This window comes from Columba livia, chromosome 2 (genome assembly GCF_036013475.1).
Source record: "Columba livia isolate bColLiv1 breed racing homer chromosome 2, bColLiv1.pat.W.v2, whole genome shotgun sequence".
Taxonomy (NCBI): domain Eukaryota; kingdom Metazoa; phylum Chordata; class Aves; order Columbiformes; family Columbidae; genus Columba; species Columba livia.
Genome location: NC_088603.1, coordinates 162,276,713 through 162,294,650, shown reverse-complemented (window position 1 = coordinate 162,294,650; position 17,938 = coordinate 162,276,713). Strand labels below are relative to the sequence as shown.

The 17,938-nt window shown below is 68.6% G+C and overlaps 1 protein-coding gene and 1 non-coding gene across 2 annotated transcripts in view; one reads left to right on the top strand and one right to left on the bottom strand.

The window, feature by feature from the left end:
• SLC39A4 (solute carrier family 39 member 4) overlaps positions 1–17,938 on the bottom strand; it is a 29,781-nt gene that overhangs the window by 6,928 nt on the left and 4,915 nt on the right. The window contains exons 3-11 of the mRNA XM_065054684.1: positions 15,643–15,844; positions 14,028–14,158; positions 12,658–12,961; positions 10,297–10,320; positions 9,222–9,370; positions 6,762–6,935; positions 4,254–4,334; positions 4,041–4,095; positions 2,342–2,494 (exon numbers count right to left, since the gene is read on the bottom strand). Coding sequence (XP_064910756.1) covers positions 2,342–2,494; positions 4,041–4,095; positions 4,254–4,334; positions 6,762–6,935; positions 9,222–9,370; positions 10,297–10,320; positions 12,658–12,961; positions 14,028–14,158; positions 15,643–15,844 — 1,273 coding nt within the window. The remainder of the gene's footprint in view (positions 1–2,341; positions 2,495–4,040; positions 4,096–4,253; positions 4,335–6,761; positions 6,936–9,221; positions 9,371–10,296; positions 10,321–12,657; positions 12,962–14,027; positions 14,159–15,642; positions 15,845–17,938) is intronic.
• Positions 3,901–3,973, top strand: TRNAR-CCG (transfer RNA arginine (anticodon CCG)). The gene has a single exon. It is a non-coding gene; the product is annotated as a tRNA-Arg (tRNA).

Genomic DNA, 17,938 nt, shown 5'->3' with positions numbered 1-17,938 from the left:
CCCATAACCCCCCTGCACCCCATAACCCCCTGCACCCCACACTCTTCTGCACCCCACAGCCCCCCATAACCCCCCTGCACCCCAGAACCCCATAACCCCCCTGCACACCCACACTCCCCTGCACCCCATAGCCCCCCATAACCCCCCTGCACCCCATGACCCCATAACCCACCTGCAACCCATAACCCCCTGCACCCCCACACTTACATGCACCCCATAGCCCCCATAACCCCCCTGCACCCCATAGCCCCCCATAACCCACCTGCACCCCATAACCCTCTGCACCCCCACACTTCCATGCACCCCATATCCCCCCATAACCCCCCCGCACCCCATAACCCCCTGTACCCCCACACTCCCCTGCACCCCATAGCCCCCCATAACCCACCTGCACCCCATAACCCTCTGCACCCCCACACTTCCATGCACCCCATATCCCCCCATAACCCCCCCGCACCCCATAACCCCCTGTACCCCCACACTCCCCTGCACCCCATAGCCCCCCATAACCCCCCTGCACCCCAGAACCCCACAACCCCCCTGCACCCCATAACCCCCCCGCACCCCACAACCCCCTAGTACCCCTTAGCCCCCCCCCCACAACTCCCCCGCACCGCACAACCCCCTCTGCACCCCCACAACCCCCCTGTAGCCCATAGCCCCCCATAACCCCTCTGCACCCCATAACCCCCTGCACCCCCACACTTCCATGCACCCCATAACCCCCCTGCACCCCATAACCCCCTGCACCCCACACTCCCCTGCACCCCATAGTCTCCCATAACCCCCCTGCACCCCAGAAACCCACAACCCCCCTGCACCCCATAACCCCCTGCACCCCATAGCCCCCCATAACCCCCTGCACCCCACACTCCCCTGCACCCCATAGCCCTCCATAGCCCCTCTGCACCCCATAACCCCCTGCACCTCCACACTTCCATGCACCCCATAGCCCCCCATAACCCCCCTCCACCCCATAACCCCCTGCACCCCAGAAACCCACAACCCCCCTGCACCCCCACACTCCTCTGCATCCCATAGACCCCCATAACCCCCCTGCACCCCATAACCCCCTGTTCCCCCACACTTCCATGCACACCATAGCCCCCCATAACCCCCCTGCACCCCATAACCCCCTGCACCCCATAGCCCCCATAACCCCCCTGCACCCCATAACCCCCTGCACCCCACACTCCCCTGCACCCCATAACCCCCCTTAACCCCCCTGCACCCCATAACCCCCTGCACCCCCACACTTCCATGCACCCCATAGCCCCCCATAACCCCCCTGCACCCCATAAGCCCATAACCCCCCTGCACCCCATAACCCCCTGCACCCCCACACTCCCCTGCACACCATAGCCTCCCATAACCCCCCTGCACCCCATGACCCCATAACCCCCTGCACCCCCACACTTACATGCACCCCATAGCCCCCCTGCACCCCACAACCCCCCTGTAGCCCATAGCCCCCCACAACACCCCTGCACCCCATAACCCCCTGCACCCCCACACTCTCCTGCACCCCATAGTCCCCCATAACCCCCTGCACCCCATAACCCCCTGCACCCCATTTCCCCTGCACCCCATAGTCCCCCATAGCCCCCCCGCACCCCATAACCCCCTGCACCCCCACACTCCCCTGCATCCCATAGCCCCCCATAACCCCCCTGCACCCCATAACCCCCCCGCACTCCACAACCCCCCAGTACCCCATAGCCCCCCATAGCCCCCTGCACCCCAGAAACCCACAACCCCCCTGCACCCCACAACCCCCCTGTACCCCATAGCCCCCCATAACCCTCCTGCATCCCCATATTCTCCCTTGCACCCCATAACCTCCTGCACCCCCACACTTCCCTGCACCCCATAGCCCCCATAACCCCCCTGCACCCCATAACCCCATAACCCACCTGCACCCCATAACCCCCTGCACCCCCACACTCCCCTGCACCCCACAGCCCCCCATAACCCCCCTGCACCCCATAACCCCATAACCCACCTGCACCCCATAACCCCCTGCACCCCCACACTCCCCTGCACCCCACAGCCCCCCATAACCCCCCTGCACCCCATAACCCCCTGCACCCCATAGCCCCCCATAACCCCCTGCACCCCCACACTCCCCTGCACCCCATAGCCCTCCATAACCCCCTGCACCCCATAACCCCCTGCACCCCACAGCCCCCCATAACCCCCTGCACCCCATAACCCCCTGCACCCCATAACCCCCTGCACCCCATAACGCCCTGCACCCCATAGACCCCCATAACCCCCTGCACCCCACAGCCCCCCACAGCCCCCCCGCACCCCACAGCCCCCCCGTGTCCCCGCTGCTCACCCAGCGCGGCGGGCAGCTCGTGGCACAGCAGCCCGAGCGCGGTGGCCACTCCGCTCCGCCAGGAGGCGCTGCCGGCGGCGCCCAGGGCCAGCCCGTCCGCCAGCGCGTGCGCGCCGCGCCCCAGCGTCACCAGCGCGGGCAGCGCGCGGGGCCCTGCGGGGACACCCCGGGACACCCCCGGTCACCCCCGGTCACCCCAGGTCACCCCTGGGTCACCTGGGTCACCCGGGACACCCCGGGTCACCCCCGGACATCCCCGATCACGCGGGTCGCCCCGGGTCCCCCGGGACACCCCGGGACACCCCCGGTCACCCCCGGGTCATCCCAGGTCACCCGGGACACCCCGGGACACCCCCGGTCACCCCCGGTCACCCCTGGGTCACCCTCTGTCACCCGGGACACCCCCGGTCACCCCCGGTCACCCCCGGTCACCCCCGGGTCACCCCAGGTCACCCTCTGTCACCCGGGACACCCCGGGACACCCCCGGTCACCCCCGGGTCACCCCAGGTCACGCGGGTCGCCCCGGGACACCCCCGGTCATCCCCGGACAGCCCCGGGTCACCCCAGGTCATCCCAGGTCACCCGGGACACCCCGGGACACCCCCGGTCACCCCCGGTCACCCCTGGGTCACCCTCTGTCACCCGGGACACCCCCGGGTCACCCCAGGTCACCCCAGGTCACCCGGGACACCCCGGGACACCCCCGGGACACCCCCGGGTCACCCCAGGTCACCCCAGGTCACCCGGGTCACCCGGGACACCCCGGGTCACCCCCGGTCATCCCCGATCACGCGGGTCGCCCCGGGTCCCCCGGGACACCCCGGGACACCCCCGGTCACCCCCGGGTCACCCCAGGTCACCCGGGACACCCCGGGACACCCCTGGTCACCCCCGGTCACCCCCGGTCACCCCAGGTCACCCGGGTCACCCGGGACACCCCGGGTCACCCCCGGTCATCCCCGATCACGCGGGTCGCCCCGGGTCCCCCGGGTCACCCGGGACACCCCGGGACACCCCTGGTCACCCCCGGTCACCCTCGGTCACCCGGGTCACCCCCGGTCACCCCAGGTCACCCGGGGCACCCCGAGACACCCCGGGTCACCCCCGGTCACCCTCCAGTCACCCTCGGTCACCCCGGGTCACTCGGGTCGCCCCGGGACACCCCGAGACACTCCGGGTCACCCCCGGTCACCCGGGTCACCCCGAGACACCCTCGGGTCACCCCCGGTCACCCCAGGTCACCCCTAGGACACCCTCGGTCACCCGGGACACCTCGGGTCACCCCAGGTGACTCCCGGTAACCCGGGTCACCCCAGGTCACCCCCTGGTCACCCCGGGACACCCCGGGGGTGACCCCGGGTCCCCCCCGGCACCCCCGGGTCACCCCCGGTCAGCCCCGATCACCCGGGTCGCCCCGGGACACCCTCGGTCACCCCGGGTCACTCGGGACACCCCGAGACACCCGGGGTCACCCCCGGTCACCCGGGACACCCCGGGGACCCCCAGACCCACACACCCCCCACCAGCTGCCGCGCGGCCCCGCCGGCAGGCGCGCACCGGCCCAGTGGCCTAATGGATAAGGCATCAGCCTCCGGAGCTGGGGATTGTGGGTTCGAGTCCCACCTGGGTCGGGTCCCCTTTTAGCGGGGGGGGGGGGCGTTGGGATAGGGGGGGTGGAACGGGGTGGGGGGGGCGTACCGCTTGTCTGCAGCTCCTGCGTGCTCTGCGTGGGGGTGGTGTCTTCTACCTTTACCTGGGGGGGGGGAGGAGGGAAAGGGGGAGGCGTGGGGCTGCTACCCCAGAGATTAGGGGAACCCTGGGGGTCTCCCCCGCCCCACATTGTTCCGGGACACCCCCCCCATAGCTGCTGCCCCCCCGCCCCCGTCACCCCATTACCCACCCCCCCAGTACCTGCTCGGGGTCCCCCGGTTGCGGTTCTGGCGCCTCCTGGCGGCGCTGCAGCCCCACGGCGTGATCACAGTGCGCCCCCCCCTGCGCCCCACAGCGCGTCAGTGCTGCCCCACAGCCCCCATAGCCCCCAGCCCAGCCCCACAGCCCCCCAATACCCCATAGCCCCAACCCTACCCCACAGCCCCCATAGCCCCCAACCCTGCCCCACAGCCCCCCAATACCCCATAGCCCCAACCCTGCCCCACAGCCCCCCAATACCCCATAGCCCCCAACCCAGCCCCACAGCCCCCCAATACCCCATAGCCCCAGCCCAGCCCCACAGCCCCCCAATACCCCATAGCCCCAACCCTGCCCCACAGCCCCCCAATACCCCATAGCCCCAACCCTGCCCCACAGCCCCCATAGCCCCAGCCCTGCCCCACAGCCCCCCAATACCCCCATAGCCCCCAACCCTGCCCCACAGCCCCCCAATATAGCCCCCAACCCTGCCCCACAGCCCCCCAATACCCCCATAGCCCCAACCCTGCCCCACAGCCCCCCAATACCCCATAGCCCCCAAACCAGCCCCGCAGCCCCCCAATACCCCATAGCCCCCAACCCAGCCCCACAGCCCCCCAATACCCCATAGCCCCAACCCTGCCCCACAGCCCCCCAATACCCCATAGCCCCCAACCCTGCCCCACAGCCTCCATAGCCCCCAACCCAGCCCCACAGCCCCCCAATACCCCATAGCCCCAACCCTGCCCCACAGCCCCCCAATACCCCCATAGCCCCCAAACCAGCCCCGCAGCCCCCCAATATAGCCCCCAACCCAGCCTCACAGCCCCCCAATACCCCATAGCCCCAACCCTGCCCCACAGCCTCCATAGCCCCCAACCCTGCCCCACAGCCCCCCAATACCCCATAGCCCCCAACCCAGCCCCACAGCCCCCCAATATAGCCCCCAACCCAGCCCCACAGCCCCCCAATACCCCATAGCCCCAACCCTGCCCCACAGCCCCCCAATACCCCATAGCCCCCAACCCTGCCCCACAGCCCCCCAATACCCCATAGCCCCAACCCAGCCCCACAGCCCCCCAATACCCCATAGCCCCAACCTTGCCCCACAGCCCCCCAACTCAATCCCAGCCCCCCATTTTTCCCAGCCCCCCCAAACCTCTCCATCCACCCCACAGCCGCCGACCCCCCCCATTCCCTATGCCCCCCAACTCACCCCAGCCCCCCAACTCACTCCCAGCCCCCCAGCTCCCCGTAGCCCCTAAACCCCCTCAACCCCCCATTCCCCATGCCCATAACTCACCGCCAGCCCCACAACTCCCCCCCATTCCCCGTGCCCCCCAATTCATCCCCAGCCCCCCAACTCCCCCCCATACCCCGTCCCCCCCAACTCACCCCCAGGCCCCCAGCTCCCCCCAGCCCCCCAACTCACCCCCATTCCCCATTCCGCCCAACTCACTCCCAGCCCCCCAGCTCTCCCCAGCCCCCCAACTCACCCCCATTCCTCATGCCCCCCAATTCACCCCCACCCCCCCAGCTCTCCCCAGCCCCCCAATTCCCCCCCATTCCCCGTGTCCCCCAACTCACCCCCAGCCCCCCCGTTCCCCCAGCCCCCCAATCCCCCCATCCATCCCACAGCCCCCAACTCCCCCCATTCCCCGTGCCCCACAACTCACCCCCAGTTCCCCCCAGCCCCCCAACCCTCCCCATCCCCCGTCCCCCCCAACTCACCCCCAGCCCCCCAGTTCCCCCCAGCCCCCCAGTTCCCCCCAGCCCCCCAACTGCCCCCCATTCCACATGCCCCCCAACTCACCCCCAGCCCTCCATCTCCCCCCAGCCCCCCAACTGCCCCCCATTCCACATGCCCCCCAACTCACCCCCAGCTCTCCATCTCCCCCCAGCCCCCCAACTCACCCCCATTCCCCCCAACTCACCCCCAGCCCCCCAGCTCCCCCTAACCCCCCAAACCCCCCCAATTCCCCATCCCCCGTCCCCCCCAACTCACCCCCAGACCCTCAAATCACCCCCAGCCCCCCATCTCCCCCCAGCCCCCCAATTCCCCCCCGTTCCCCGTGCCCCCCAACTCACCCCCAGCCCCCCGTTTCCCCAGCCCCCCAATCCCCCCCATCCATCCCACAGCCCCCAACTCCCCCCATTCCCCATGCCCCACAACTCACTCCCAGCCCCCCAGTTCCCCCCAGCCCCCCAAACCCCCCCATTCCCTGTACCCCCCAACTCACCCCCAGCCCCCCATCTCCCCCCAGCCCCCCAACTCCCCCCATTCCCCGTGCCCCCCAACTCACCCCCAGCCCCCTGAGCCCCTAACCCCCCCCATTCCCCATGCCCCCCAACTCACCCCCAGCCCCCCATCTCCCCCCAGCCCCCCAACTCCCCCCATTCCCCGTGCCCCCCAACTCACCCCCAGCCCCCTGAGCCCCTAACCCCCCCCATTCCCCGTGCCCCCCATTTCACCCCCAGCCCCCCAACTCCCCCCATTCCCCCCCCGCTCACCGCCCCCCCCGCGGGCAGCAGGATGCCCACGATCTTCTCCAGCAGGAAGAAGGCGAAGAGCCCCCCCAACACGGCCACGAGCCGCCAGGGGGGCTCCTCCCCCCCCTCCTCGTGCGTGGGGGCCACCCCCGCGTCCGCGTGCTCCCCCGCGCTGTGCTCGTGCAGCCCCAGCACCTGCAGGGGGCGGGAGGGGGCGGGGTCACACACACGCGTGTCTCTCCCCCCCCCCCCCCCGCGCTGTTCCCTCGTGTGTCCCCGCATGTCCCACCCGTGTGTCCCCCTGTCCCCTCCGTGCCACCCGTGTCACCCCCGTACCCTCCTGTACCCGCCTATGTGTCCCCTCCATGTCCCCTCCTGTGTCTCCGTGTCCCCCCCATGTACCCCACATGTCCCCCTGTGTCCCCCCCGTGTCCCCACCCGTACCCTCATGTACCCTCCTGTGTCCCCTTGTCCCCCCCTGCCCCCCCCATGTCCCCACGACGTCCCCCATGTCCTTCCCGTGTGTCCCCTCCATGTCCCCTCCTGTGTCTCCGTGTCCCCCCCATGTACCCCACATGTCCCCCTGAGTCCCCCCCGTGTCCCCACCCGTACCCTCATGTACCCTCCTGTGTCCCCTTGTCCCCGCCATGTGCTCCCCAGGTCCCCACGATGTCCCCCATGTCCCTCCTGTGTGTCCCCTCCATGTCCCCTCCCATACCCTCCTGTGTTCCTGTGTCCCCCCCCCACGTCTCCTTGTGTCCCCGTGTCCTCCCGGTGCCCCCCCATGCACCCCCCGTGTCCTTTCCATGTCCCTTCCCGTACCCTCCTGTGTCACCCCCCTGTCCCCATGTGTCCCCACCCATACCCTCCTGTACCCTCCTGTGTCCCCTTGTCCCCCCCATGTACCCTTCATGTCCCCACGATGTCCCCCATGTCCCTCCCGTGTGTCTCTTCCTTGTACCCTCCTGTGTCCCCTTGTCCCCCCCACCATGTCCCCCTGTGTCGTGTCCCCATGTCCTCACAGTGCCCCCCCATATACCCCCTGTGTCCCCACGACGTCCCCCGTGTCCCTTCCATGTCCCCTCCCGTACCCTCCTGTGTCCCCCCCCATGTCCCCCCGTGTCCTCCTGGTGCCCCCCAATGTACTCCCCGTGTCCCCACGATGTCCCCCTTGTCCCCCCACCATGTCCTCCTGTGTCCCCACGATGTCCCCTGCGTCCGTCCCGTGTGTCCCCTCCATGTCCCCCACCATGTCCTCCTGTGTCCCCCTGATGTGCCCCTGTCCCTCCATGCCCCTCTATGGCTGTCCCCACATGTCCCCCCCATGGATGTCCCCACCCGTGCCCCATGTCCCCCTCTGTGTCCCCATGTGTCCCCTTGTGCCCACCCCACCGTGTCCCCTCAATGTGCCCCATGTCCCCCTGTTCCTCCCTGTGTGTCCCCCTGCCATGTCCCCCAGTGTGTCCCCCCCATGTCCCTCCTTTGCCCCTTGTGGGTGTTGCCTGTGTCCCCCATGTCCCCCTCTTCCCCTCATGGGTGTCACCCCGTGTCCCCACGTGTCCCCTCGATATGCCACATGTCCCCCCCGTTCCCCATTGTGGGTGTCACCCCGTGTCCCCCCATTCCCCACTGTGGGTATCCCCTCGATGTGCCCCATGTCCCCCTGTGGGCGTCCTCCCGTGTCCCCATGTCGCCCTGTTCCCCCGTGGGTGTTCCTGCCATGTCCCCTTTATGTGCCCCCATTCCCCGCGTGGGTGTCCCCCCGTGTCCACCCATTCCCCCCATGAGTGTCCCCCCATGTCCCTGTGTCCCTCTGTTCACCCTGTGGGTGTCCCCCCCGTGTCCCCCCGATGTGCCCCGTGTCCCCCCGTGTCCCCATGACCCCCGTTCCTCTGTGGGTGTCCCCTGTGTCCCCCTGTGTTCCCCTGTTCCCCCTGTGGGTGTCCCTCCTGTCCCCTCTGTGTCCCCCCGTTCCCCTCTGTGGGTGTCCCCCCGTGTCCCCCCGCTGTGCCCCATGTCTCCCCATTCCCCCCCACGGGTGTCCCCCCGTGTCCCCATGACCCCCCCCATTTCTCTGTGGGTGTCCCCCCATGTCCCCCCGTGTGCCCATGTCCCCTCACTCCCCGCTGTGGGTGTCCCCTCATGTCCCCCTGTCTCCCCAGTAGGTGTCCCCCCGTGTCTCCCCGTGGGTGTCCCCATGACCCCCCATTCCTCTGTGGGTGTCCCCCCATATCCCCTCACTCCCTCCTGTGGGTGTCCCCCCATGTCCCCCGTGGGCGTCCCCCGGTGTCTCCCTATTCCCTGCAGTGTGTGTCCCCCCATGTCCTCTGTTCCCCCCAGTGGGTGTCCCCCCATGTGCCCCGTTCCCCCCCGTGGACGTTCCCCCGTGTCTCCCCATTCCCCCTAGTGGGTGTCCCCCCCATTTCCCCGTTCCCCCCAGTGGGTGTCCCCCCGTCCCCCGTGGGTGTCCCCCCGTGTCACCTGTGGCAGCAGGTGCAGCAGCGCGTCCCCGCTCAGCGCGCCGGCCGCCAGCCCCAGCAGCAGCGGGGACAGCCAGCGCTGGGCACGGTGACACGGGGGACAGCGCAGCAGGGCCAGCGCCAGCACCGGGCACAGGCACAGGGACAGACCTGCCGCCGTGCCCACCAGGTACCCTGGGGACAGGGACAGACGTGGGGACATGGGGACAGGGACAGGCTCGCCGCCGTGCCCACCAGGTACCCTGGGGACTGGGACAGACATGGGGACATGGGGACATGGGGACATGGGGACAGGGACAGACCCGCAGCCGTGCCCACCAGGTACCCTGGGGACAGGGACAGACATGGGGACATGGGGACATGGGGACGTGGGGACGTGGGGACAGGGACAGACCTGCCGCCGTGTCCACCAGATACCCTGGGGACAGGGATGGGGACATGGGGACATGGGGACATGGGGACATGGGGACAGGGACAGACATGGGGACAGGGACAGACCCGCCACCGTGCCCACCAGGTACCCTGGGGACAGGGATGGGGACATGGGGACATGGGGACAGGGACAGACCCGCAGCCGTGCCCACTGGGTACCCTGGGGACAGGGACAGGCGTAGGGACATGGGGACAGGGACAGACATGGGGACAGGGGCAGACATGGGGACAGGGACAGACCCGCAGCCGTGCCCACCAGGTACCCTGGGGACAGGGACAGACGTGGGGACATGGGGACATGGGGACATGGGGACGTGGGGACAGGGACAGACCCGCAGCCGTGCCCACCAGGTACCCTGGGGACAGGGACAGACGTGGGGACATGGGGACATGGGGACATGGGGACGTGGGGACAGGGACAGACCCGCAGCCGTGCCCACCAGGTACCCTGGGGACAGGGACAGACATGGGGACAGGGACAGACCCGCCGCCGTGCCCACCAGGTACCCTGGGGACAGGGACAGACATGAGGACATGGGGACATGGGGACGTGGGGACAGGGACAGACCTGCCGCCGTGCCCACCAGGTACCCTGGGGACAGGGACAGACATGGGGACATGGGGACATGGGGACAGGGACAGACCCGCCGCCGTGCCCACCAGGTACCCTGGGGACAGGGACAGGCGTAGGGACATGGGGACAGGGACAGACATGGGGACAGGGACAGACCCGCCGCCGTGCCCACCAGGTACCCTGGGGACAGGGACAGACGTGGGGACGTGGGGACAGGGACAGACAAGGGGACAGGGACAGACCCGCCGCCGTGCCCACCAGGTACCCTGGGGACAGGGACAGACATGGGGACAGGGACAGACCCGCAGCCGTGCCCACCGGGTACCCTGGGGACAGGGACAGGCGTGGGGACACGGGGACAGGGACAGACATGGGGACACGGGGACAGGGACAGCCCCCGCACTGAGCTCAGCCTCTACCCTGGGGACAGGGACAGGGACAGGCGTGGGACGTGGGGACACAGGCACAGCCAGGCACTGTCCCCTGTCCCCAGCGCTGCACGGTGCCATCCCACTGTCCTGTGGCACAGTAGGACCTGTCCCCATCCCGATGTCCCCATCCTCGTCCCCATATCTCCGTCCCCATTCCTGTCCCCGTCCCTGTCCCTGTGTCCCCGTGTCCCCATCCCCGTGTCCCCGTCCCCATCCCTGTGTCCCCATGTCCCCGTTCCGGTGTCCCCGTGCCCGTCCCAGTGTCCCCGTGCCTGTGTCTCCGTCCCATCTGTGTCCCCACCCCTGTCCCCGTGTCCCCATCCCCGTGTCCCCACCCCTGTTCCCGTGTCCCCACCCCCGTTCCCGTGTCCCCACCCCTGTCCCCGTTTCTCCATGTCCCCGTCCCCCCACCCCCGGTTCCCGTGTCCCCGTCCCCGTCTTGCTGTCCCCATCCCCATGTTCCCATCCCCGTGTTCCCATCTCCGTGTCCCCACCCCTGTTCCTGTGTCCCCATCCCCGTGTCCCCATCCTCCTGTCCCCACTACTGTTCCTGTGTCCCCGTCCCCATCCCCGTGTCCCCATCCCTGTGTCCCCACCCCTGTTCCTGTGTCCCCATCCCCGTGTCCCCGTCCTCATCCCCGTGTCCCCATGTCCGCATCTCCATCCCCGTGTCCCTGTCCTCATCCCCGTGTCCCCATGTCCCCATCTCCATCCCCGTATCCCGTGTCACCATCCCTGTCCCCGTGTCCCGTGTCCCCATCCCCAACACCGTGTCCCCGTCCCCATCCCCGTGTCCCCATTCCCCCATCTCCATCCCTGTGTCCCGTGTCCCCACCCCTAGTCCTGTGTCCCCGTCCCCATCCCCGTGTCCCCATGTCCCCATCTCCATCCGTGTGTCCCTGTCCCCGTGTCCCGTGTCCCCACCCTTGTCCCCGTGTCCCGTGTCCCCACCCCTGGTCCTGTGTCCCCATCCCCATGTCCCCATGTCCCCATCTCCATCCCTGTGTCCCTGTCCCCGTGTCCCGTGTCCCCACCCTTGTCCCCGTGTCCCGTGTCCCCACCCCTGGTCCTGTGTCCCCACCCCCGTGTCCCCATGTCCCCATCTCCATCCCTGTGTCCCTGTCCCCGTGTCCCGTGTCCCCATCCTTGTCCCCGTGTCCCATGTCACCATCCCTGTCCCCGTGTCCCGTGTCCCCATCCCCAACACCGTGTCCCCGTCCTCATCCCCGTGTCCCCATGTCCCCATCTCCATCCCTGTGTCCCTGTCCCCGTGTCCCGTGTCCCCACCCCGGTCCTGTGTCCCCGTCCCCATCCCCGTGTCCCCATGTCCCCACCTCCATCCCTGTGTCCCGTGTCCCCATGCTTGTCCCCGTGTCCCGTGTCCCCACCCTTGTCCCCGTGTCCCGTGTCCCCATCCCCAACCCTGTGTCCCCGTCCCCATCCCCGTGTCCCCATGTCCCCATCTCCATCCCTGTGTCCCTGTCCCCGTGTCCCGTGTCCCCATCCCTGTCCCCGTGTCCCGTGTCCCCACTTCCAACACCGTGTCCCCGTCCCCATTCCCGTGTCCCCATGTCCCCATCTCCATCCCTGTGTCCCTGTCCCCGTGTCCCGTGTCCCCATCCTTGTCCCCGTGTCCCGTGTCACCACCCCTGTCCCCGTGTCCCGTGTCCCCATCCCCAACACCGTGTCCCCGTCCTCATCCCCGTGTCCCCGTGTCCCCATTTCCCCATCTCCATCCCTGTGTCCCTGTCCCCGTGTCCCGTGTCCCCACCCCGGTCCTGTGTCCCCGTCCCCATCCCCGTGTCCCCATGTCCCCACCTCCATCCCTGTGTCCCGTGTCCCCATGCTTGTCCCCGTGTCCCGTGTCACCACCCCTGTCCCCGTGTCCCGTGTCCCCATTCCCAACACCGTGTCCCCGTCCTCATCCCCGTGTCCCCATGTCCCCATCCCTGTCCCCGTGTCCCGTGTCCCCATCCCTGTCCCCGTGTCCCGTGTCTCACTCTGGGCGGTGCTCAGCCCGTCGCTGTCCGTGGTGCTGGTGCTGCCCGAGCCCGTGACCGTGGCCGTGGCCGTGACCGTGACCGTGGCCGTGACCGTGTCCCTTCCTGCGGGCGCCAGGCGGGGGGCGCCGGGGGGGCCGGTGGGGGGGCCGGTGGGGGGGTGCGGTCCCGGGGGGGGCGCGCAGGCCCCGCTGAGCTGCTGCTGCAGGAGCGCGGGTCCCAGGCGCAGGAAATCCCCCCGGGACAGTGGGACCCCCGCGGGCACCCCCAGCGCCCGCAGCAGCTCGGGGGGGGGCAGGCACAGCTGGGGGGGGGGACGGGGGATCAGCGATGGGGGTGGGGGAGACCCCCGGGGGAGCGCGGACCCCACGGGGACCCCTGAACCCCCCCCAGGACACCCTGAGCCCCCCAGAGCATCCTGACGCCCCCAGGGCATCCTGACCCCGCCATGGGTATCCTGACCCCCCCAGGGCACCCTGACCCCCCCCCTCCCAGGGCATCCTGACTCCCCGCAGGGCATCCTGACATGTCAGCACCCCGACCCCGCCATGGGTATCCTGACCCCCCCATGGACACCCTGACCCCCCAGGGCATCCTGACGCCCCCATGGGTATCCTGACCCCGCCATGGGTATCCTGACCCCCCCAGGGCACCCTGACCCCCCCCCTCCCAGGGCATCCTGACTCCCCGCAGGGCATCCTGACATGTCAGCACCCTGACCCCGCCATGGGTATCCTGACCCCCCCATGGACACCCTGACCCCCCAGGGCATCCTGACGCCCCCATGGGTATCCTGACCCCCCCCATGGGTATCCTGATCCCCCCCATGGACATCCTGACCCCCCCAGGGCATCCTGACCCCCCCATGGACATCCACACCCCCCCAGGGCATCCTGACCCCCCCATCGACACCCTGACCCCCCAGGGCATCCTGACCCCCCCAGGGCATCCTGACCCCCCCATGGACATCCTGAACCCCCCATGGGCATCCTGACCCCCTCATGGACACCCTACCCCCCCCCAGGGCCCCCTGACCCCCCCATGGACATCTTGAATCCCCCATGGGTACCCTGACCCCTCCATGGACACCTTGACCGCCCCAGGACCCCCTGAGCCCCTCCATGAGCACCTTGACCCCCCTCTTAGAGACCCCTGCCCCCCCCCCCCGCGCAGGGGTCCCTGACCCCCTCCCTGTCACCCTGACCCCCCCAGGGACCCCTGAGCCCCTCCAGACAACCCTGCCCCCCTCCATGGGCACCCTGAGCCCCCCTTGTCATCCTGCCCCCCACATGTCCCCCTGTTCCCCCCCCACGTCCCCCTGCCCCCCCGTGTCCCCTGCCCCCCCCGGGCACCCCCGTGTCCCCACTCACGGTGTCCCAGCGCTGGCTCTGGCCGTGGGGCAGCGCGGGGGGGGCGCTGCTGCTGTCCCTGTCCCCAGGGGTGTCCCCGGGGGTGTCCCCGGGGGGTCCCAGTCCCAGCTGCTCCATCAGGGCGCTCAGCCCTGCAGACACCATCGCTGTCTGCCCCACGGATCCCTGCCCCATGGATCCCTGCCCCACGGATCTGCCCCACAGCCCCGACCCATGTCCCCTGCCCCATGGATCCCTGCCCCACGGATCTGCCCCACAGCCCCGACCCATGTCCCCTGCCCCATGGATCCCTGCCCCACGGATCTGCCCCACAGCCCCGACCCATGTCCCCTGCCCCATGGATCCCTGCCCCACGGATCTGCCCCACAGCCCCGACCCATGTCCCCTGCCCCACATCCTCTGCCCCATGGATCTGCCCCACAGCTCTGCCCTCCAGCAGGACCCGGCTGCCCCCCATGTCCCCCATGGCCACATGTCCCCTCCTGCCCCAGAAATCCCACCCCCCTATGCCCCCTATCTCCCCCACCTCATATCTCCCATCCCCCCATGTCCCCCCATCACTCACCCCATCATTTCCCATCCCCCCACCACCTGTGTTCCCCCATTCCCCCATGTCTCCCCCTCCCCCCCATTTCCCATGTCCCCATGTCCCCCCATGTCCCCCCATTCCCCATCCCCCCCATATCCCCTCCCCATCTCCCCATCCCCCCATGTCCCCATGTTCCCCCATGTCCCCCCATCCCCCATGCCCCACTCCTCGTCCCCCCATTTCCCATCCCCCCATGTACCCCCATCCCTCACCCCCCATTTCCCATCCCCCCACCCTCAATGTCCCCCCATGTCCCCTCCCCATCCCCCACGCCCCACCCCTCATCCCCCCATTTCCCATCCCCCCATATCCCCCCATCCCCACCCCCCCATTTCCCATCCCCCCACCACCCATGTTCCCCCATTCCCCATCCCCCCCATGTCCCCCACCCCCCCATTTCCCATCCCCCCATATCCCCCCATCCCCACCTCCCCATTTCCCATCTCCCCACCACCCATGTTCCCCCATTCCCCCATGTCCGCCCATTTCCCATCCCCCCATGTCCCCCCACCACGTCTCATCCCCCCATGTCCCCCAATGTCCCCCCATGTCCCCCCATGCCCCATCCCCCCTGCCCCCCACCTCGTCCCCCCATTCCCCATCCCCCCCATGTCCCCCCCACATCTCCCCATCCCCCCATGTCCCCCCATGTCACCCCATTCCCCATCCCCCACCCCCCACCCCCCACCCCTCGTCTCCCCGTTTCCCATCCCCTCATGTCCCCCCATCCCCCACCCCCACATTTCCCATTCCCCATTATGTCCCCCCATTCCCCATCCCCCATATCCCCCTCCCATTTCCCATGTCCCCATGTCCCCCCATCCCCCCCATGTCCCCCCCATCCCCCCATGTCCCCCCATGTCCACCCATGCCCCATCCCACATTCCCCATGCCCCCCCCGTCCCCCCATTTTCCATCCCCCCACCCACATGTTCCCCCATTCCCCCACGTCCCCCCATTCCCCATCCTCCCCGTGTCCCCCCATTCCCCATCCCCCCATGTCCCCCCATGTCCCCGTCCCCTCACCCTGGGGGGGGATCCCCCGGTTGTCCCCATAGCGGCTGAACACGTAGTCCAGGAAGAAGCCGGGGGGGGGCGGGGGGGTCCACAGGCAGCGCCCGCTCAGCACCAGGGTGGCCAGGGCCACCAGCACCCGCGCCCCGCGGTCCCCAACCCGCGGGGACACCGCGTCGCCCGCCGCCAGCACCCCCGGCGCGTCCACACAGCCCTGCGGGTCACCCGTGTCACCAACCCGCCCGCCACACAGCTGGCGCCCCGGGGCACACGTGTCACCTCCCCAGGGGACACTTCTCACCTCCCCAGGGGACATGTCTCACCTCCCCAGGGGACATGTGGCCATGCAACGGTGGCTGTGACATGTGTCACCTCCCCAGGGCACATGTGGCCATGCAACGGTGGCTGTGACATGTGTCACCTTCCCAGGGGACATGTGGCCACGGCCAATGTGTCACCTCCCCAGGGGACATGTGTCACCTCCCCAGGGGACATGTGGCCATGGCCCATGTGTCACCACCCCAGGGGACATGTGTCACCTCCCAGGGGACACGTGGCCATGGCCCATGTGTCACCTCCCCAGGGGACATGTGTCACCTCCCTAGGGGACACGTGGCCATGCAATGGTGGCCGTGACACATGTCACCTCCCCAGGGGACATGTGGCCATGGCCCATGTGTCACCTCCCCAGGGGCCATGTGTCCACGGCCAATGTGTCACCTCCCCAGGGGACATGTGTCACCTCCCCAGGGGACATGTGGCCATGGCCCATGTGTCACCTCCCCAGGGGACATGTGTCACCTCCCAGGGGACATGTGGCCATGGCCAATGTGTCACCTCCCCAGGGGACATGTGTCACCTCCCAGGGGACATGTGGCCATGGCCAATGTGTCACCTCCCCAGGGGACACGTGTCACCTCCCCAGGACACTCGTGCCCATGCAATGGTGGCTGTGACACACGTCACCTCCCTAGGGGACATGTGGCCATGGCCCATGTGTCACCTCCCCAGGACACTTGTGGCAATGCAGTGGTGTCCGTGACATATGTCACCTCCCAGGGGACATGTGGCCATGCAATGGTGGCCATGGCACATGTGTTACCTCCTCGGGGGACATGTGGCCATGCAATGGTGGCTGTGACACGTCACCTCTCCAGGGTACGTGTGTCACCTCCCCAGGACACTTGTGTCCATGCAATGGTGGCTGTGACACGTGTGTCACCTCCCCAGGGGACATGTGTCACCTCCCCAGGACACATCTGGCCATGCAATGGTGATGTGACACGTGTGTCACCTCCCCAGGGGACATGTGTCACCTCCCCAGGACACATCTGGCCATGCAATGGTGATGTGACACGTGTGTCACCTCCCCAGGGCACATCTGGCCATGCAATGGCACCTGTGTCACATGTCACCTCCCCGGGGCACACGTGTCTGTGCCACGTGTCCCCGCCCTGTGCCCTGGTCACACGTGCCTGCAGTGACACCCGTGCCACGTGTCCCCTCCCTGTGTCCCAGGGCCCACACCCATGGACCGGTGCCCGTGTCACGTGTCACCTCCCCAGGGCCCACGTCCCTGCAATGTCACCTGTGCCCCGTGTCACCTCCCCACATCTCCCCACACAGCTGCCCGTGCCACGTGTCACCTCCCTGTGCCCCATGTCCCCCCATCCCCCTGTTTCCCCCGTGTCCCCCATGTCCCATGTCCCACATGTCCCCACGTCCTCCCATGTCCCCATATCCCTCCATGTCCCCATGTCCCCATAACCCTCACATCCCCCCATATACCCCCATGTCCCTGTGTCCCCATATCCTCCCACATCCCCCACATCCCACATGTCCCCATGTCCTCCCATGTCCCCATATCCCTCCATGTCCCCATGTCTCCATATCCCCCTATATTCCCCCATGTCCCCATGTCCCCATATTCCCCCATGTCCCCATGTCCCTGTGTCCCCATATCCCCCCATGTCCCCATATCTCCCCATATCCCCCATGTCCCTGTGTACCCATATCCCCCCATATACCCCCATGTCCCCATATTCCCCCATGTCCCCATATCCCCCCATGTCCTCCCGTGTTCCCATATCCCCCCATATCCCCCATGTCCCCATGTCCCCCTGTCCCTATATCCTCCCATATCCCCCCATGTCCTCCCGTGTTCCCATATTCCCCCATATCCCCCATGTCCCCATGTCCCCCTGTCCCTATATCCTCCCATATCCCCCCATGTCCCCCCATGTCTCCATATGCCCCCATGTCCCCATATCCCCCATGTCCCCATGTCCCCCATGTTACCATATCCTCC